Source organism: Saccostrea echinata, unplaced genomic scaffold, assembly GCF_033153115.1.
Source record: "Saccostrea echinata isolate AGI-Se365-2 ecotype Australia unplaced genomic scaffold, CSIRO_AGI_Sech_v1 ptg000001l, whole genome shotgun sequence".
NCBI classification, from domain to species: Eukaryota; Metazoa; Mollusca; class Bivalvia; order Ostreida; family Ostreidae; genus Saccostrea; species Saccostrea echinata.
Window position 1 is genome coordinate 17759789 of NW_026889750.1, and position 22710 is coordinate 17782498.

The 22710-nt window shown below is 34.1% G+C and overlaps 2 protein-coding genes across 2 annotated transcripts in view; one reads left to right on the top strand and one right to left on the bottom strand.

Annotated features, from left to right (window-relative positions):
* Positions 1-22710, bottom strand: part of LOC133186354 (U1 small nuclear ribonucleoprotein A-like) — a 195018-nt gene that overhangs the window by 42538 nt on the left and 129770 nt on the right. The gene's annotated exons all lie outside the window — the stretch shown is intronic.
* On the top strand, positions 2284-22630 carry LOC133195158 (uncharacterized). The gene is made up of 8 exons (XM_061331024.1): positions 2284-2369; positions 14644-14850; positions 14953-15080; positions 15653-15806; positions 18591-18698; positions 18852-19034; positions 21027-21111; positions 21790-22630. Exons 1-8 carry the CDS (start codon positions 2294-2296, stop codon positions 22175-22177), a joined length of 1329 nt encoding a protein of 442 aa, XP_061187008.1. The 5' UTR covers positions 2284-2293; the 3' UTR covers positions 22178-22630.

Below are 22710 nucleotides of genomic sequence, written 5' to 3' on the forward strand. Positions count from 1 at the left end.
CAAAATTAATGGTGCCTAAGGAAAGGCCTTCTCACAAGAAATATACAGGTGAAATATGAAAACTGAAGCACCAATCGTTCAAAAGTTATGACCAAGGTTAAAGTGTTTCAAAAGTAGGTCAAACTCCAAGGTCAAGGTCAATGGATTACAATTGTTGGTATCCAAAGGAAGGTCTTATCACAAAGAAAATCATGTTAAATATTAAAGCCCTAGCAACAACTTTTCAAAAGTTGTGTCCATGGTCAAAGTTTTCGAAAAGTAGGTCAAAGTCCAAGGTCAAAGGGTCAAAGTTGTTGGTATCCAGAGGAAGGTCTTGTCACAAGGATTATATATGTGAAGTATGAAAGTCCTAGCACCGATGGTTCAAAAGTTATGGCCAAGGTAAAAGTTTTCCAAAAGTAAGTCAAACTCCAAGGTCAAAGGGTCAAAGTTGTTGGTATCCAAAGAAAGGTCCTGTCACAAGGATTACATATGTGACTAATGAAAGCCCTAGCATCAGCAAATCAAAAGTTATGGCCAAGGTTAAAGTTTTTCAAAAGTAGGTCAAACTCAAAGGTCAAGGTCAAAGGGTCCAAGTTGTTGGAATCCAAAAGATGGTTTTGTCACAAGGATTACATATGTGAAGTATGAAAGCCCTAGCACCAGCTGTTCAAAATTTATGGCCAATGTTAACGTTTTACAAAAGTAGGTCAAACTCCAAGGTCAATGTCAAAGGGTCAAATTTGTTGGTAACCAAAGGAAGGTTTTGTCACAAGGATTACATATGCTAAGTATGAAAGCCTTAGCACTAACCGTTCAAAAGTTATGGCCAATGTTAATGTTTTTTAAAAGTAGGTCAAACTCCAAGGTCAAAAGGTTAAATATGGTGGTACCCAAAGAAAGGTCTTGTCACCAGGAATACACATGTGAAGTATGAAAGCCTTAACACCAATTGTTCAAAAGCTATGGCCAAGGTTAAAGTAGGGGGAAATTTTGCAAAACTGGGTCAAACTCCAAGGTCAAGGTCAAAAGGTCAAATATGGTGGTACCCAAAGAAAGGTCTTGTCACAAGAAATACACATGTGAAATATGAAAGCCATAGCTCCAACCAATCAAAAGTTATGGGCAATGTTAAAGTTTTTGCGGACGAACACAGACAGAAAGATGGACGGACAGGGCAAAAACTATATACCCCCGAATCTTCGATACGGGGGCATAAAAATTTGTGGTCAACATGTTGAAAGGTGTGTTGTGTGATTTATTTTTGTCACTTTGACTTAAAGTCATTATATCTTCACATTCTACCGTATGAGATTACAACAAATTGTAGTACACATGTACTCAGTTACTAGTTAGCATCAGAAAAGTTTACAAACTTGTTTAGATCTGTCGCTGTCAGATCTGAAAACTATGGAATGAGCAACTAAAAAAGTCCATTTGTTTAAATGTGAGGTTTGTTTCTATATGCCCGATCCTATTTTTCTTTATGTCATTCCGTGAAGACCTTATACTTGGAATAATTGTTGGCTTGGACAGTGACATAAATATTTATTTATTTATTTACATGTTATTTATATCTCTGGCTTGGGGAAGGCCCTTAAGGTCAGACGACACGTTCCTCAGTAATATATATTTTTCCCGAAGAGTTTGTCATTGAAGTATTGTTACTTCAACGAGTTTCCACACAAATAAATGAGGCACCTTACCAGTCTGCGCAAGATGTTAGAGGATGGTGTTTTCTGTATAATGCTATTAGAAATCTTTTGAATTGCCATTTTTGGTGTACTTATTTTTCAAGACTTTTGAAAACAATTTAGAAGTCACAAGAGAATGACAATTATGAGTATTGTTCGATATATTACGAAGAGACACACAGTTAGATATTTGAGGAACATACCTTTATTGTCCTGATTTATCATTTTAACGATAGACTAGGTAATTCACAAGTCGATTTTATAGTCGTGGTAGACAAGGCTTTAAGAGAAAGGAACATGCTTCCTTAATGTCACGAAATGTGATTGAAAAAAATATAAATATGAAAGAATTCATGTGAAAGAAATTTAAACAGCTATAAAATTTGCTAATATGTTTAAATGCAGAAGGGGAAATAAAATCATTTTCAGCAATAAAATTATTCTCTAGTTATATATCAATGTTTTATTTTTTTATGCAGGGAGGATTAACCTCGGTTGATTAACTTCCTGTTTCAGAGATGTCCACAAATTCTACACATATACAAACCTCCACTGACTCATTTAACGGAAGGTAGGGTACTTAACGTGGGAGACAAAATCTTGTTGACAGACAACGGTAAATGGAAACTTTTCAGGCAAAGATGTTACACTGTATATTTTTGCTGTTAACATTTGCCCTCAGTCATGAATTAGTAGGTAAGAGTACTTTGTTAGTATTTATTTTTATTATCAGTAAGTCTAAATGACCACATTTTTCTGTTGACTTGTCCTGATGTTTTATGTTGTACATCTGCGATCATGCCTCGAGGCCATTAACATTTTACTTTTGTTATGGCTAGGAGTGTAAACATGCTTTGTTTTATTTTGTTACAAATCGCGGTCTTTTGTACATTAAGCTTAGAAAAACGTTAAAAAATATTTAATTGATCATTATAATTACATATCTATTTCATTAAGATCTTTCAGAATGTATGAGTTCTTGAAAGGAAAATATTCTCGTCATTCTGTACCCCCCCCCCCCCCAAATGATAACAATAGGGTACTTTAGTGACTCAGACCTTTTAGTTACTTATAGTTGTTTTTATAATGGGAGGGAAGGAGTTGGGGGAGGGGAGAGAGGAAGGTGGGAAAATATTTGAAGTTTTTGAGATATATATATACATATATTATACCTCTACTGTTATTACTCTATATAAAATTAATACCATATCACACCAGATCCCCGCGCAAACTAGTACAAAGATTCAGAATTGCACTTTAGAAGATGGGAAGAAAGGTTTTATGGTCTCATAATATATGTGTGCTCACCAAATTATTTTTTTCTTTAAAACCCGTCAAGCCAAAATCTAACGTTTAACTAAGATTGTTTATCCCCCAGGTTCTCTTATAATCAATTACATCAGTTAAACGATCCACGAAAGGTCATTAAAATTCAACATAGCGCAATTAAATATACTTTAAAAACTACAGTTTAGATAGATAGTGAATAACCATATAAGTACTGGAAAATTCACAAAAACCCATAGTCTTTTATGTTCAGACAAGGCGAAAATCTATCACCTTTTTTATTTTCTCTGTATATCAATGACTTAGAAAATTATCTTACAGAAAGGAATGTTAATGGCTTAGAGAATTTGTCTAGAGAAATTGAAGATGATCATACCGTTTTTATCAAACTGTTTATATTATTTTATGCTGATGATAATGTTATTTTGTCTGAGACTGCAAATGATCTACAACATTTCTGCATATTGTAAAACATGGAAACTCCATGTGAATGTTAATAAAACAAAAATTGTCATTTTTTCAAAAGGACCATCACCCAAACATACATTTAAATACAACAACGATGTTTTAGAAACTGTAAAAGATTTCAATTATTTAGGTATTTTATTCTCAAGATCAGGGTCATTTTCAAAGGCTAAGAAACACTTATGTAATCAAGCACAAAAGGCAATGTACGACATTATAAGAACAAGAGGCCCAAGGTCCTTAACAGTCACCTGAGTATAATACAACAATTTAGAAGTTAAATACACTGATAGATGAAGCTTTGTTGCCCTAAAACAAGAGAAGTAGGAAGATCAGGATCAACAAAATAATTAGTCTAGTATTCAGTATCAACTCATAACTTAAGTTCTAATCTGTCCCCCACTTAACACTATCACCATGCAGACTATTAACAAACTATTAGTGCTTCTGTACTATTTTTAAACCCATATTAAGACCTCTAGCATTGACCTCTCTTATGATCTTTGAAGAACTTTTAATAAAATAAGTTATTTTTGTCTCATTTTTATTTATCTATTACTTACAGGTCTGCCTGATTATTAAAACTAAGAAAGTACTTTTTGAATTATACGATAAAAATTCTTGCATAATTGTCTTATTCTATTAATCTTTCAAATACATTATTTACAGTGATTAATTATCAAAGGTGAATGGAAAAGGGGAATAACTTCTCTCAGTAGAATACAAATTAATAGAGCCCTGTCCAGGGCCAGAATGCTTAGACAAATTGTCCAGATGTTCAAAAATCTGGTAGAAATACGCTTACTTATATCATTTAAACTTTACTCAGTTTGCTTCCAATATGCCCAGAAGCAGAGAAGAATTTCACAGGTACAATGCATTTTCACTACAGATTCAACAAAGCCTTACCCTAACACCAGAACCCAAGACCAAAGGTCAAGAAATTTACAAATTTGGAAGAGTTACCCTCATCATCATAACTATGGACTTCAAAGAATTAACACTTTTCCACTATATTATCAAAAGCCCCCCCCCCCCCTTCCTCGTTATGCCAGAACCCCTGACCCTAGGACCACAAGATTTAAAAATTCTGTTCGAAGCTCCCATCTTCATCATAGCTAAGCAATTTATTTATCAGCTCAACACTAAGGTTCAGACAGGATTAGTTAATGATTAATTAATAGAGTTAATGCATTTCCACTATATAATCAATAGAGCCCCCCTCCCCCCCCCCCTCAAGAACCCCAAAAACTGAGGCCATGTATTTAAAAATTTTGGAAGAGGCATCCTTGCCTATCTTAATCATGCACTTAGTTTGTTTAAATAATCTCCAGTAGCAAAGAAGAAGATTTTCATAGAATCAATGCATTTTCACTATATAATCAATAGAGCCCCGCCCTAACACCGGAACCCCTGACCCTGGGGCCATGAAATTCACAATTTTTAAAAAGGCATCCTTATGCATCATAACCATGCACTTAGTTTGTTTAAATAATCTCCAGTAGCAGAGAAGAAGATTTTCAAAGAATCAATGCATTTTCACTATATAATCAATAGAGCCCCACCCTAACACCAGAACCCCTGACCCTGGGGCCATGAAATTCACAATTTTTGAAAAGGCATCCTTATGCATCATAACCATGCACTTAGTTTGTTTAAATAATACCCAGGAGCAGAGAAGATTTTCAAAGAATTAATGCATTTTCACTATATAATCAATACAGCCCCGCCCTAACACCAGAACCCCTGACCCAGGGGCCATGGCTTTCACAATTCTGGAAGGGGCCCACCTCCTCATCATAACTATGTACTTAGTTTATCATCTTAATGCCCAGGAGCAGAGGAGAAGATTTTCAAAGAATTAATGCATTTTCACTATATAGTCAATAGAGCCCCGCGCTAACACCAGAACCCCTGACCCTGGGGCCATGAAATTCAAAATTTTGGAAGAGGCTCTCTTGCTCATCATAACTATGTACTTAGTTACTTAATTTAATACCCAGGAGCAGATAAGATTTTCAAAGAATTAATGCATTTTCACTAGATAGTCGATAGAGCCCCGCCCTAACACCAGAACCCCTGACCCTGGGGCCATGAAATTCACAATTCTTGAAAAGGCACTTTTGCTCATCATAACTATGTACTTAGTTACTTTATTAAATACCCAGGAGCAGAAAAGAAGATTTTCAAAGAATTAATGCTTTTTCACTATATAAACTATAGAGCCCCTCCCTAACACCAGAACCCCTGACCCTGTGGCCATGAATTTCACAATTTTGGAAGAGGCACTCTTGCTCATCATAACTATGTACTTAGTTACTTTATTTAATACCCAGGAGCAGAGAAGAAGATTTTCAAAGAATAAATGCATTTTCCCTATATAATCTACAGAGCCCCGCCCTAACACCAGAAGCCCTGACCCTGGGGCCATGAATTTCAAAATTTTGGAAGAGGCACTCTTGCTCTTCATAACTATGTACTTAGTTACCTTATTAAATACCCAGGAGCAGAGAAGAAGATTTTCAAAGAATTAATGCATTTTCACTATATAATCTACAGAGCCCCGCCCTAACACCAGAAGCCCTGACCCTGGGGCCATGAATTTCAAAATTTTGGAAGAGGCACTCTTGCTCATCATAACTATGTACTTAGTTACCTTATTTAATACCCAGGAGCAGAAAAGAAGATTTTCAAAGAAATAATGCACTTTCACTATATGATCTATATAGCCCCACCCTAGCACCAGAACCCCTGACCCTGGGGCCATGAATTTCACAATTTTGGTAGAGGGCTCAATGCTTTTTACAATGATGCCAACAGTTTGACTGCTTGATGTCCGGGAGTAAAGAAGAAGATTTTTAAAGATTGCATTATTTTTGGTGGTTTTAGCCCCACCCCTCAGGCCCCATGGGGGCAGGGACCATGAAATTCACAAATTTTGTTCCCCTTTACCCATAGATGCTATATGCCAAATTTGGTTGAAATTGGTTAAGCGGTTATAGAGAAGAAGCTAAAAATGTTCAAATGTTAACGCACGACGCACGCCGACGGACGAGAACGGACAGCAATAGGTCACCTGAGTGACTCAGGTGACCTAAAAATTCGTTTATATAATCTACCTTTTGATTGTCAGCTAGATTTGTTTGATAAAGTTGTTGTTCCTGTTTTGTTATATGGGTGCGAAATATGGGGATTTGATAATATTGATATTATTGAACGTCTACATTTAAGATTTTTGAAATATATTTTAAACCTAAAATCTAGTACACCGAGTTTTATGGTATACGGGGAGACTGGACGTTTACCCGATGCACGTACGTATTCATACAAGAATGATATCTTTCTGGGGGAAACTGTCACGTGGAAATGAGAATAAGATTTGTAGAATTATTTATTTACATCTTTATAATAAATATACCAAAAATGGAATCAATAATCCATGGATATCTTGCATACAGAATATTCTTAACACTGCAGGACTATGTAATGTTTGAAATGATTAAAATTTTCATAGTGTTAAATGGGTTGCGACTACAATAAACCAAAAGCTTAAAGACCAATTTTTACAAAAATGGTATAGTGATATATTTCCAGTAAAAGACTTTATAAGAAAATCTGAGAATGTATTCCTTGTAAATTCAGAAGTCTGATGTTATGTCTTGCAGGCGTTGATCCAAGATTTGGCATTAAAGGAGCGCTTTTATATTGCGAGGGGCCTGGGTATCACCGAGGCCCCAATGGGCCGGATGTCGCATAATATTTGGTCCGCCTCGTTTAAAGGTCCGGGGGGACCTAATACGATAACATATAAGGTCCGGCCTGCCTCTATAATAAAAGGTCCGCCCTCGTTTTAATATACAGATTTTTCTCATTTATTGGTTCGAAATTAATTTGCTTAATTAATCTTTTAATTAAGTTTAAATTATTTAAGGTATAGTTATTATAATTATGTCCCTCCCAACAAAATGGAGTTCCAGGGACGTACATGTACATTGTATATATACTAACAGGATCAAGTCTTGCGATATCTCGCTTGTTGCTAATTTCGTTAGTTTTGATTAATTATATTTCTAATGCTATCAAATATTTCAGTACAAAACCTCAAATTATCTATCAAACAATTATTCAAAATTTGATGTTAGCACTGATTAACTGTTAGCTCCTTATCTTAGTACATAATGTACATGTACATACCTCCCAGGTAGTGCACAAAACAAAAAATATAAAAATGTAAAAGATCTGTTGATCGAGTTACCTTATGGGAAAATCATGTACGACTTGTGTCTTTTATAGTTTAAGTGATATCAATATTATCATTGCAAAATAAAAAAAAATACATATATATAATACGTTTACCTTCACTGGCACATTGTACAGTGTACAGTGTTCTTAAGTCCAACAATGATCATTTCATTACATTCTCTTTCCTAACAACGTTCGACTTCTTCCCAAAACGAATTTTCATATCTTTCGAAAGATATTTCGTTATATTATTAATAATAATTATGCATAATTCTTACGATTCATATTGTAGCTAACTATAAAATAGTTGGAGGGTCACTGTGACAGGGACTTGTGTTACGGTGTACTAGCCTATACCCCGTTGTTGTTAAAACAACATGTCTGTGCATTGAGGGTAGGCCTATTGTCTCACTTGACGAAACTTGAAGTCGCATATCCCCCGTGTTTTTATAACCATCGTTTCTTATCCAGTTAAAGACTAACGACTATATCATTCTACTTGATATTACCCCGGGGTTAACACTGGTTAAGGAAGATGTGCATTAATTGGCAAAATCAAACCGAAGTCAATCGAGTTGAACATTTTAAGCAATAAAACACCCCCCCCCCCCCCAAAGAAAAGATTTTAATTGGTCTTGTCGTGTTTTTGGTGGGTGGGGTATAGCAAAATTATGTTGATACATGTCAAATAGTTTTAAAAATACCGGTGTTGTAGACTTTCCTCCCGCATTAACATTTTTTTTTCCCGGAAAAACGAGCTTGGGTTTAAAGACCCCTCCCCCTTTTGGTAAATGAGCCTAGCATAGGATTTTATTTCCGGAATTTTTTTTAATATTGTTCATTTCATTTCCTATATTTTGTAGTTTTCATTTCTGACATTTTAAAGTTTTCATCTCTGACATTTATCATAAAGTACTTTTCCCGCAATGAAAACAGAATTGAAATTTCCCATATAAAAAAAATTAAAGAATAAATCAAGAATAATTAATTGATTTCCACATACATGTAATAAGTTCTGCTTATATTTAAAAGAATCTTATGATGATTTTGTCCTCGGACACATGTAATTGTTTTTAATTTTTGTTCATCTTTTCAAATCAAGATATTCAGATTGAATTAGAGATCAGAAAGGTTACTATAGTTGAGGGGATTCTGTTTTTCGGTGCTTTCAAACACATATAATTCAGTGGGCATTAAAATTTGGTGATCAAAAATTGCATGTTTTATTATTGAAATTATTTATTGCATTTTATTACTAGACTTTGTATTTTTACTAGACTTAGTGTTGCATGTATTGTAATGTTTTTAATCGGATCGATATTTTCCGGAAAAATGGGATTTGACATAAATGTTATATTAAATATTTATATCCTGTTAAAATTCTATTTCCGCCTGCTTGGTTAACATTAAATTGTCAGAAAGGGGCCTTAAAAATTCCGGAAACGTAAAAAAAAAAAATGAATGTCGGAAATGAAAATTAAAAAAAAATGTGAAAAATGAAAACAAAAAATGTCGGAAATGCAATGCAAAATTCCGGAAATGACATGCAGCCAGCGAGCTTGGAAGAAACAACCCCGGCTTAATTATCCACCATAGGAAATACGCTTCAGTACAGAATTTTCTCCTTTTCCACCTTCTTACTAGGGAGAATCTTATCCACCCGTACTATTTACGGGGGGGGGGGGGGTGTTAACAGAAAAACTTGACAACTTGAAAGGAAAGTGTCTCTTGAAATCGTGACTGATATAAAAATTCATAAAACACCACCAAGTCGTGTTCTTTTATTAATATTTTTTTTATATTTATTTTGAGTTTGGTTTAAATTAGATTTGCTACGACTTTTAGCGGCTTTTTATTTATGTGTGTGTGATGGGGGGGGGGGGGTAATAGTTCTCTTGTTGCACCTCATCAACATTACTAATTAAATAATAATATATATCCTTGGTCCGTTCAGACAGATGTTTCTGGTTGTATATAGATATACAATACAGTAGACACATCTCCTGCAAACGTGGATAATTAATTGTCATTAAAGTTTTGTCTTTTGGTCAGCATAAATGCAAAAAAGTACACTACTACACGTAGTATGTGCAATTCTTATGCACAATTAGGCGATTCCAAGACATTTCTAAGTTTATTTAGCGTCCATCCTAAAATTACATACCTAATTATCTTTCTACCCTGGGAAAACACACGACCAACAAAGAAAAAAAAAACAATAGGAACTTGCAGCATTTCCATAATTTTTGCTTTGTAACAGTGAGATACATATATCTGGGAAAAAAGAAAAACAGAGGGCGGACCTTTTATTATACTGCGTTTTAAGTTTTAAGGTCCGCCCTGCCATTTTTCCGAGTTTTTACGCTACGAAAAATTTTAGTAAACCCTGTCCAAAACATTTGCCTTGTAATAGTAAGATATCTGAAATATAGAGGGCGGACCTTTTGTTATAATGCGTTTTAAGGTCCGCCCTGCCTCTTTCTCTAGTTTTTATGCTACAAAAATAAACCCTGTTCAAAATTTTCGCCTTGTAATAGTAAGATATCTGAAAAACGGAGGGCGGACCTTTTATTATACTGCGTTTTAAGGTCCGCCCTGCCCCTTTCTCTAGTTTTCATGCTACGAAAATAAACTTTCGCCCTGTAATAGTAAGATATCTGAAATACAGAGGGCGTACCTTTTATTATACTGCGTTTTAAGGTCCGTCCTGCCTCTTTCGCTAATTTTTATGCTACGAAAATAAACCCTTTCCAAAATTTTTGCTTTCTGATAGCACGATATCTGAAATATAAAGGGCGGACCTTTTATTATACTGCGTTTTAAGGTCCGCCTTGCCTCTTTCGCTAATTTTTATGCTATACGAAAATAAACCCTGTTCAAAATTTTCGCCTTGAAATAGTAAGATATCTGAAAAACGGAGGGCGGACCTTTTATTATACTGCGTTTTAAGGTCCGCCCTGCCCCTTTCTCTAATTTTTATACTACAATAATAAACCCTGTTCAAAGTTTTCGCCTTGTAAAAGTAAGATATCTGAAAAACGGAGGGCGGACCTTTTATTATACTGCGTTTTAAGGTCCGCCCTGCCTCTTTCTCTAGTTTTTATGTTACGGAAATAAGCCCTGTCCAAAATCTTTTGCTTTCTAATAGTACTATATCTGAAACAGAAAGGGCGGACCTTTTATTATACTGCGTTTTAAGGTCTGCCCTGCCTCTTTCTCTAGTTTTTATGCTATACGAAAATAAACCCTGTTCAAAATTTTCGACTTGTAATAGTAAGATATCTGAAAAACGGAGGGCGGACCTTTTATTATACTGCGTTTTAAGGTCCGCCCTGCCTCTTTCTCCAGTATTTATGCTACGAAAATTAATTTTCGCCTTGTAATATTAAGATATCTGAAATACAGAGGGCGTACCTTTCTATTATACTGCGTTTTAAGGTCCGCCTTGCCTCTTTCTCTAATTTTTATGCTACGAAAATAAACCCTGTTCAAAATTTTCGCCTTGTAATATTAAGATATCTGAAATACAGAGGGCGGACCTTTTATTATATTGCGTTTTAAGGTCCGCCCTGCCTCTTTCTCTATTTTTTATGCTACAGAAAAGAACCCTGTCTATAATTTTCGCTTTGTAGTAGATAGATCAAAACGGGGGATTAAGGTTTTACATAGGAATATTTAGGAAAAAGTCTTCAAAAATCTTCATCTTAAGAACAGCAATGTCATGATTAGTCATATTAACATGATAGCATCATCAGGTAGTGTAGATGTACGTTTGTTTAAATCATGACCCCCAGGGTAGGGTGGGGTCACAATGGGGGATCAAAGTTTTACATAGGATATATATACACATGTATCGAAAAATCTTCAAAAATCTTCTTTACAAGAACAGCAAAGCCATCTTTCGTCAGATTGATATTGAAACATCTTCAGGTATTGTAGATTCAAAGAGCTAAGTCCATGAAGCATCAAAAACGGCCTCTTCTCAAAAATTGATGTTATGATTATCATAGATAATGTAGAATTTTTGCTTTTCATAACCGTTTTCTTTTTTTCAATATCTATTATACTTTTTGTGAAAAATAGATATTGCAATATGGCAGTGTTTTGATAGAAAAATGCAATAGGAACGTCATTTTTTGTAATGTAACGTCACGTCAAAGAGCGATAGAAATGACTTAAAGTTTGCAATTATCATGTAGCAGTATACGAATTTAAGACTTGAAATTGAATAATTGGAGATATATATTTATCTAATTTAGAACCATAATTTTAAAAAGCAGATAAAAGTGTTCATTTGATATACCAGTCAATTCTGACTGGATAGAATTTAAAAATTTCAATGGAAAATGATTTCAACTGCGGTATTTTTAGAACAATGAAATAGTAAATATTTGAGGTTTTAAAAATCTATATCTAAATAAATTAACATAGAAAAAATAGTCAACGGAAGTTAAAAGGATATATTTCCTAAACATTTGTAACAATAAATTGAACATCTCATCGTTTTCGTTCATGATAAAGAGAAACTGAAAGGAGTTTCGTAAAATACGGAACTCATTCAAATTTTGTTATTCCTAAATACAAAATTTTGTGGAAATGATTGAATTATATATATGTTTTCAACATTGAGTTACATATACCTGTTTTAAGCTTTAACATTACATGTATTTTGTTTCTGCAGTAAATATAGATCGAATACAACTTTAGGCTATATATTACCCTATCCACAAATAAAGGAACAAAATATGATTATAAACTGAAAACAAGTTAATTGTTAAAACTAAAGGGAAGCATATAAATACTTTTATTCTTTATCGGTCTTAGTATTAACTCTACACTTGGAATAAGAAATTTCTTTAAATATTGTAATAAAAATAAACTATATATAAATATTTAAATCAAAATTTTGATGTTACGCATGAATATCATAATAGTATTATAATTTGTTCTTTAGAATAATTTATTAAAATAGAGAATTCATATCTATTGATTTAAAGCAAACATATGACCAGTACATTGCTATCTGCCGCGGGCTCTACCTGTGGGTACATGTCAGGTATACGAATACTTCACACCCCCCATAGTTTTATTGCCTATACACACCGACAGATTTCACACCTTTAATCGTCCTAATTTACACAAAGCAAATGCTGCAGAAAAACAAACACAAGCCCAATAAAAGGGACATTTAAAAAAAAAAAAAAAAAGCATTGCCCTAAACGGCATTGCTAAAAGCACACTAAATAAGGAGTAGCAATTCCTGCCCTAGAGATATATTGTACAAAAAACACACACACAATAGCTAGGGTAAATCCTTCTTTCTTCATATGATGTAAACAAACTCTCTTTAATTTTACGTGTTTAAGTCAAGATTAAAACATTTTGCACCACCCGGACCTTTAAACTAAGGTGGACCTTTTCTTATACGGGCCGGACCTTTTCTAATAAAAGGCGGACCTTATATGTTATCGTATTAGGTCCCCCCGGACCTTTAAACAAGGCGGACCAAATATTATGCGACACCTGTCAAGGGCAATGTTAGGTTGGGTTTCTGCAGCTTGGAGCGAAACCCTCATAAGCTACTGAGCAAAAAAAAATTAATTAGGACATAAAATGACTGTTATTTTACGTTTTTCACATAGATGTGTGACAGTGCAGTCCCCCTCTCTCTCTAAGAGGGGGGGGGGGGCGCTGGGAGCGCCCTCGCCTGAATCCGCACTCTCAACCACCGTGATTATAGTCCCCTTGGTTTATTTGATCCTGATCCATACTACCAGTTCAAAAAATTACTTAAAACTTTTTTTTATCAAAATCCCAACTCTGTGATAGAGTTAACTAAGATTTTTTTTTAAAAATAAAATGTTTGTTTAAGGACAGAAGATACAAACAAACTGTTATTTAAAAAAAAAAATCATGAAAATACAACTAAAGTCATATTTATATTCGTAAAATAAGTTTAACAGAATACGAGTTTTAATATTTTAGTTTTAATTTTTCATTAAAATTTAATGAGGATGTTATCAGAAAGATAGAATTTTGAATATCCTAGAAAGTTTACAATTCCTTAATATTTTAGAAATTTAGTATTTGCATCATTTACAACCAAAAGTATATCCAAAAATATATCAATTCAGGCATCCATTTTTTGTTTGCATCATCTGTCCTTGAGATAAATTTTTAGGTGTGTGTGTATGTGTTTTTAGTTTGTGTGTATGTGTTTTCTGTTTGTGTGTATGTGTTTTCAGTCGTGAGCGTGAAATTGATGATAAAGATTGTGGAAAAACTTCAGAGAGTATTATTACACCTAATATTTTAAAAAAACTGAAAGAGTGAAAATGTACAAGTAATAGCTATAATGACTTTGGTTATGGAGATAAAACATTAAATCGTCATTAAACAACACTGCCGAAGCATTTTATTTAATTAAAAATATCAACACAGTCATTTTTACCTATAGGAAATTTTAGTTTCCGAGTGAACTTTTTAACACAGATACTATTTGATGGTGTTACCTTTTAGATGCAGCAAGACCTCTGACAAAATGATTGAAGTATACTAGTTAATTTTCATTTGTGGTGTCAGAGATATAGAACAAATATCCACCAGAATAATAGAGTTAGATTCAAGTTTTGCAATTTAAAAAATTCTAAACTATCTATAACAATGATTGTAAGTATTCTTCCTGTTAAGTGACTTTTCTGGTACTGGTATTTGGGGGGGGGGGGGTATTGTTGTGTTTGTTTGTTTGTTGTTGTTGTTGTTGTTTTGTTTTTGTTTTTTTGAAAGATTCCAATACATTGACCTTTGAGTTGATCAGTAAAGGTCATGAAACAATACAATATTAAACAAAACAGCAATGTTTGATTTATATGATGGTTACGAGACATCGATAAATTATAATCCAAACGAAATTACAATAGAATACCCCAAACTTTTAAGACTGATATGTAAAACTTTGTTCTGCTTTTTTCCCCAGTAGACAGCGAGAATAATACACATACACTGGTAATATCAGATTTACCAGTAACCTGGTTAGAGGGACAGACTCAGTGTGCAGAAAAGAATGGTCGACTTCTCAGCTCTGACGACTTTTTTTTCTACCTCCAGGAAGCTCTGAACAAAGTATCGGGCGATTTCTGGATTGGTGATATTCAAAAAGTTTCCGAATGGATCCATATCCTAGGTTAATATATTACAGCCTTGTTATGTAATTCTGAGTTACAGTGTATGATAGATTAACTTTTGTTTATTCATTATAAAGACTCTAATATACTGTATCGTACAGGTTGCTACAGTAAGGCCAGTATTCGAAACAAGCTCTTCTCACCTATTAACTTTACCATAGGTCTGACACCAGGACGCTGTCAAGAATATTGTTTAAATGAGAAAATGTCTTTATTTTTTGCCATCAAGGTATGTGAAACACATTGGTAAGATCAGAATATATGCATATGTATCTCGTATTTCTCCTTTAAAGGAGCTTTTCCCAATATACCGGTATAGTGATAAAATAATAGGGTTTTTAAACATTTTAAATATTTTAATCAATGAACTAATAATAAATCATTAATTCAAGAGGAATATATTCTTAAGCCAATGATAATGGCAATACGTCATGTATACATATATACCTCTGAAAGAATGCTTTCTGGATATCTACTGGGCACAACTTCATTGATATCTACACAACTTCGTGCTCAGTCGATGTGATTTTCTGTAAAGTCGATATATCTATGGATTTTTCGAATATAGGACTACATTAAAATTTTATTATATCTAAATTATTTTTTTTATCAAAAAAGAGACAAATTCATTATAGTTTTAAAGACTTCTCACCATTTTAAACACATCTTTGGATTTTCAGTTATTTTTAGTAACAAGTCAATATCGTAAATATGATTTTGCACGTGATATCAAACCAATCAATCAGACTTATTGAATTACACAGTTAAAATAATATAATGATATGCGGGGTATTCTTCCAGGAAGAAACCTGTTACTGCCTCAAACCTGACTTCAATTTACCATACACATCCTCCGTAACCAAATGTAATTATAACTGTACGTCGGAGGAACCAAAGGCCTGTGGCAGCAAAACGGCACAATTTCTGAGTGTTTATAAAACAACTAATACATCGGGTATGTATACATTTCGACTTTATATTTACATATATAAATCATTGTTACCAAGCTTTTCAATAAAGAGAATTGCTGTTGTCACGTTCCACTATCATCAGATCAATTGTATACATGCATGCATAATCAAAATCACTAGTTTTATGGGCAATCAAATTTGAATTATCAAAAGAATGTATTTTACCTGCCCAGATAGATCTTGTTAAAAGACACAAATGTTCAAATCCGTTGAATGAAAAAGAACAATCGTCATCATCGAGTATAAGAGGGCAAAGTTTTCCCACCTTATAGAAAGCGTTGTGTTGTTATGCTGAATGTTAATTACAAACGTGTTCTTAAAATTTTGCAACAACTACAGTGTATAGTCATAATTTATTACAAATCCACCAATTGTTTGGACTTTCAGAAGGCGATGACATGCTTATATGTTTACTACTGTATATTTCACACCAGGCTCCGGGGCCATAAAACTTAGACGAGCTCACTTTTGATCTCAGTCTCACTTTTACCAAAGGGATTACCTAGTAATAGTGGAAAAGTGAGATTGAGATCAAAAGTGAGCTCGTCTAGAAGTTTTATGGCCCCGGGGCCAGGTTTCGGGGCCATAAAACTTAAATGACCTTCTCGATCTCACTTATCCTATTCCTTTTCATAAATTCCTATTGTAAAAGTGAGACTGAATTCAAAAGTGAGCTCGTCTAAGTTCTATGGCCCAGGAGCCAAAAGGCATTAGCAGAGGAGGAAAATTGGGTAAATCTCACCGAGTTTACTTAAGTTAGTGTAAAAATTTTCTCCTAATATCAAAGGGTTAAACGCCATCTCGTTGTTTGTCAGCAATTCCTTAAAGTCCAAACTATCAGTAGACATGTTCTAAAAGAAATCCTGTTCAGCACAATGATTTATGCAATGTTGACCTAAATTTGGAATCAAATAAACTGAAAATAAATGGATTTGCACAATATGCTAAAACAAAGAAATTTCTCATTATTAAGTAAATGTTTATGTCGACACCAAAGAATTCCTTGGAAGTCCAGAGGTCACTGTGAAAAACAGAAAACAACATAACTGTGATGAAAGGAAGCCAAGCCGCGATGTATACAACAAACATTGTCATAAACATAACATTGAAATTCAGTCTCCGTCTGTAATGATGACGTAACTTCCGTTGCGCATTTGTTACAACATCGTCTCCGATTAATTTTTGAATGTTTATAATGTTTACGGAAATATGTTTTGCTTTTACGTCTGCATTCAAACTTGTCGATTCAACAGATACTAGATCGTGGTCGATACTTTGTTTTTTACTTTTTTGAAGCATTGTATTTCTTCCCGGGAAGGTTTTGTAGATTACTATCCCTACTTTAGCATAAAACACACCACAAGCGACTATTATCCCAGTAACAATAACTGATATTATGATCATGCGCACAATTTCACGCGCCTGTTGAAAATTTCCTGCAAGTGATTGACAAGTTTGTCCAGTGACGTTCAATCCGTTGTAGAGATTGTCAAATTGTTTGACGTCAGCAAACATCACGGAGGGCGCCGCAAAAATTGCGGAGCCTACAAAGATACCAACAACGGCAACCTTCTCAAAACAGTGGTAAATCTTTCGTTTCTGAGGATGACATATTTTAATATATCTAGCAATAGCAATGGTCAGTTGTAGTAGCAATGACGCCATGACGATAAAAAAGGTGAAAAAGTAGAAGACTTTACACAAAAGTTCTGAGGGAAAGCGGACGTAATATTGAGTATCAATAACGAAGAACACAGTAGTCACCACACACGCTAAAAAGTCCACTCCGGCTAAATATGGTATAAACATTCTGTTTTCTGTCTTTCTGAGTTTTGTCATGTATATAAAGAATACAAATGTGTTACCAATTACTCCAATTGTCAAACAGATAAGCAGGTGCACGAAACTCGGCATAAGATGAGCGGTAAATTCCTGTCGCCACAAATCCTCAGCATGATTGTCACTAATGCTATCATTGAGTATCGAAAAGTTCATATCCATGATTTATGTTATCAAAGTCAGCGAACAAATAATTAATATAGACTTTATGTGACCAGGTTGTATACATTGTATCCGGATTTGATGCATTGCTTTGTCGTCAAAAGTTACGTTATATTGCAATTTCATATTACATCGAATTCATGAGATTAATTTCGAATTTCCTGTAAACTTCCTTTTAACGTGGTCGAAGTAAAAGGGAATACCTGCACACTTTTCTTGATCCCCCCCCCCAACTAAACATTTTACACACTTTTAAAAAACATTTTAAGTCACCATCATTTTTTTTACTTAAAGATGCTGTTTTGGGGACATTAAATTGCAACCATTTAATGACCACAAGGACCTTCCATGCAATATACCCTTTTACATCTAGATATACTTTACTTATAATGTAAAAGTATAAAATAATGGGGTAAAGCAAATGTCCACTCTGGCCCCCTGTGATATTGAATTGCAGGTACGAGTAAAATGCATCTTCAAAAGTGAGATCACTCAGTATAATTAACGCCACCCCCTATACTATTTCACTTCACAACGAAGTGAAATATTTAGCGGGGGCTGGCTTTAATCAGACTGTGAGATCACTAATCTGATATGAAGCATACATATATATATATATATCTTTGCTGAATAAAAATAGGCTACTCGATAGAATTGTCCTATAGTTGATCACTTTCCAGAATCGTATTCAAGTGCCTCACTTCGATGAAGAGCTTCGGTTTCATAAATATCACTTTTTGCAAACCTTTTTTTAAAATTATTTTTAGATATAAAAGGAGATGGAAAGTGTCTGAGAATAACATGTATTGGAAACAAGGGATATAGGACTGAAAAGTGCTCAGTTTCATTGACTCCCTACTGTTCCAACAATTACAGTGAGTTTTCAAAAGCTTGTAATAAACAGGTACATGTTTCTGAAAATTAAAAAAAAACCGCACGTTTATGGTAAGCTGTGGAAGAAAAACAGAGAACGGTGTTGAAGATGTTATCTTGGAATGATCGAATACTTTTTTTCTTTCGACTAACAGCAGGTACAGCAGGGGATTGGACGGAAGCTAATGCGATGTGTTTGAAAGGGAATGGTCATTTAGATGGCGATGCCAATTTACACGATCCAACGAGCAAATGCAATGAGATAAAGATGCGAATTCAATACACTTATGAATTTTGGCTTGGCATCCTTAGACAAGTATACAATACTACGGATAAAGGTATTAAAACTATTTGATAAGATGTTACTTGTATATTTTGAATATTTTCATTTATACGTGGGTTGATTCGAAAGTAATGTCACAACTGCATGCTATAAAATCTTTAATTTTCAACAAAGCTATACATACATATACCTAGATCTATTTTGAATTTTGCTCTAAAGTTGCATTTAGGTATAAGCAAATTTTATAATTTTTATAAAATATTAGAATAAACACAACGTTGGGACTCCTCTACCGCCGCACGACAAAGAATTTACCGACGTTGTTCATGTTGTTATGGATGTCTATTTTCGATCCTCATTTTAAATCTGATGATACAGGTCCGCGTAGACCGCGGGGGGGGGGGGTATAGTATTTTGCTATAGTAAATATTCGTATGGATGTTGGCTCCCCCCCCCCCACCTTTTTGTTACTGTACGGTCGATCACTGGCAAATTCCAGGATTTGGACAAGTAATCATTTTTTTTTTGGTCAGATTTTTAGGGAAGTTGCCCCCCCCCCCTTTTGGAACCGTTGCTACGGACCTGTGATATATAAGTTCTACACAAAAGAAATGAATTAATTTAAAAATAACATTTGGACAAAGTTCAACGCAACCTTGGGTTTATCTTGATATTTTTCAAAGTACTGTACATAATCGAATGAAATTTTAGGACAAAAATTAAAATAGATAGGGGTATTAGCATGTCATATTTTGTTGATAACATTTGATTATTAAAGATTTTATAGCAGTTGTGACATTACTTTGGATCAACCCTCGTATGTATACGTCGCACATTAAGAGACTCTGTGATGTTATATCTTTTAGGGTATCCAACTGAGTTAAATTCTTTAAAGCAATGCGAGTTTTTCAGCAAACAAAATTTCATAACGAGGCAAACCAACAACTGCAATAAGGAAATGTTTGCCGTTTGTCTAGTAAGTTTTATTTATTTATTTATTTATTATGATTTTTTTTTTATTGGTTAAACCAGGGGGTGGGAGAAAGTTAAGTATCTCTCTACATGTACATAATATATATTTTTAATCGTCCGTTTAGACATCATTTTGGTGTAAATACGGGTGCTTGAAGTTCGTTCCCTACCGATTAGAAAAAAAAAATCTATAAACGTTGTAAAAACCCATTAATCATTTTGATACATTGATAAGAATGTATAAAGTCATTCTTGTCTTACAAATAAATATGTAACCATATCATACCATTCACTAAGAGTACAGCAGATGACATTTGCCTTGGTATGTTAATCTCTTGTCCAAACAAAAAGAGCAGCATTTTTGTGTCGCAACTTATGTTTTATTTATTTTGTTATAATCATCATTGAAGTTCCTCCATATTGTGCAAAAATACAACTATTAAATTGTCCTGTAGTGTTGCCTTGTAATTAATTTTGCAGATAAAACGAAATGTCATGAAATACTGGTAATTTCGTCTGCAATTGTGATTTTTATGAAATGTTTATTTCAACTTATTTCAAATAAATATTTAAATTTGTTAATTATTCTGTTCATGAGAACCTTTGTCGGAATGTTTATGGAAATTTATAGATACTTTTATCATGGTCTTAGGTACCCAACAACATGAGTATTATTGTAGAGAGAGCAGATCTACCAGCCGAGGACGACAGGGGGAGTAATGGTACCTAAGTAACTCTTTTTTTCCTTTCTCTTCAGATCTTTTTTTTTATTGTTATTTATTTTAGTTTATAGAAATTAATGAATCGTTACACAGCGACAGAAAAAAAATTAAGCAAGGAGAAAATTTTGGGGGGAAAAAATGTTAATTAAATCAATATTTTTCTTTCTTTTAGAAGAAAGACAATAAAATTATCGGAATCATCTAGCAATTTTAAATTTCCGAACACCATCCTTCTCCCATTGTAATCTTATATTTTGTATCAATATTTTCTCTCCAACCAGCTCCAAACTTTTATAAGATGGGCAGAAATTGTGTTGTGTATTTTCAATCTTACTGCTCTGAATTATTTACAGATGACATTGGTCCTGTGGTTGGCGGTGTGTTTGGCGGAGTGATTCTAGTAGCAGGTGTTTTTCTCCTGTCAGTCATTATCATAAGGTACGAATATAGAATATCTGGCTGCAAACAAATTTTATCTATAATATTGTCCTTTCAAATACACAGACGCGTATTAGGTGTTAAGAAATTTAAATAAACCAGTGTATGAATTTAAAAAAAGGTTTTGCAACTATTTTTGCCACCGGTCAGCTCTTATTTGATCCACTCCTGTTCTTTGAAATCTAAAGTTTATCAATAGAACCAATCACATGCCCTCAGATCAGGGAAGGATTACAAAGGAAAAGGGCATGTATGACGTCTTCAAAGCTAGGGAGCTGTTGGTAAGGACCAACTGAATAAAGCAAGAACGCAAGGGTGACATGCCAGGGAGGGACTGTGCTAGAGCGACAATGCATCACATTTTTTTGTTGCCCTCCCTTTAATTGTGGTCCTCACATTTTTCCTCCATACTTTGTCTCCCTCGCTGCATCACGTTATCGCCTTAATAAGCTTCGAATCCTCGTTACCTTTTAGATATTGTCCTCACATGGTACTTTCATATACCAGACCTTTCAGAGCACCATAGGAACCTTGATATAAGCTGATATAAAACATTTGATGAAGATAACTTGCAACAAGTAGAATACGACATTAATGTACAAGTATTTTCTATTAGGAATTTGAATTGGCCAAGCCCATATCAAAAGATAATAATTTCAAATCACAATTATTTCACAGGAGACATAAAATAGGAAGAAGAGAAGATCAGAACACCCTGAAGTTTGAAAATGAAACACCCACATCTGTCAGTGAATTAAAGGTTCACCAACCACAAGATAACGGCTTTAGCAGGTATCCTGAGATGAATAGCACAACCATGAAAGAAGAAACATATTACAAAAGTCAAGATGAATATGATATTCTTGGTAAGAGACGATCGAAAGTAAAACGAACTATTGAACATATTTATAATCACACTGAAAGTACCACCAACCAAAATTGTTATGCAAGTGCCGCTCAAGTTTCAAAAAGGATTTCTGGTGAAGACTTGTATGACCATACAAACGAAAGAGAATATGGAACTGTGTCAGAGATAGAGAATGACAGTATGTACAGTGAAAGCTGACCAGACATCTCTATTAGCCAAGTTAAACACAGACATCATTTGTTCAGAGCAAAGGTTCAACTATACCACTCATCCATCCTGACAAAGAGTGATACATACTTTATTTATTTAAAAAAAAAGACATTCATTTCACTCAGAAATCCACGCCGCATTGTACCCTTGAAAATGAATCAACTGTAATTTGGCAAATAGAGTTTACAGGTTAAGACACATTGATACATCACACTGAAAAATTTCTCAATAACATTTATGCCCAGAGTAATCAGCCCTGGATAATAAAAATACTTTCTCTTAAATAAAAAAGAAAAAACATATTCATTTTTTCAGTTGTAAGATATACGTATACATGTACATTTTTGGGGGTTAAAGAAGGTTTATCCTATAACTTTTTATACTTTAAGTACTTTTGTTTAATTTTTCTGGATGTTAAAAAAATCTTGATTTCTAGTTGGTTTTTAAACAATTCTTCAGATGTTGGAGGAGTGACTGTTATTTGTTAACGTTTTTTACATTGTCAGTTTTAAAATTGTTTC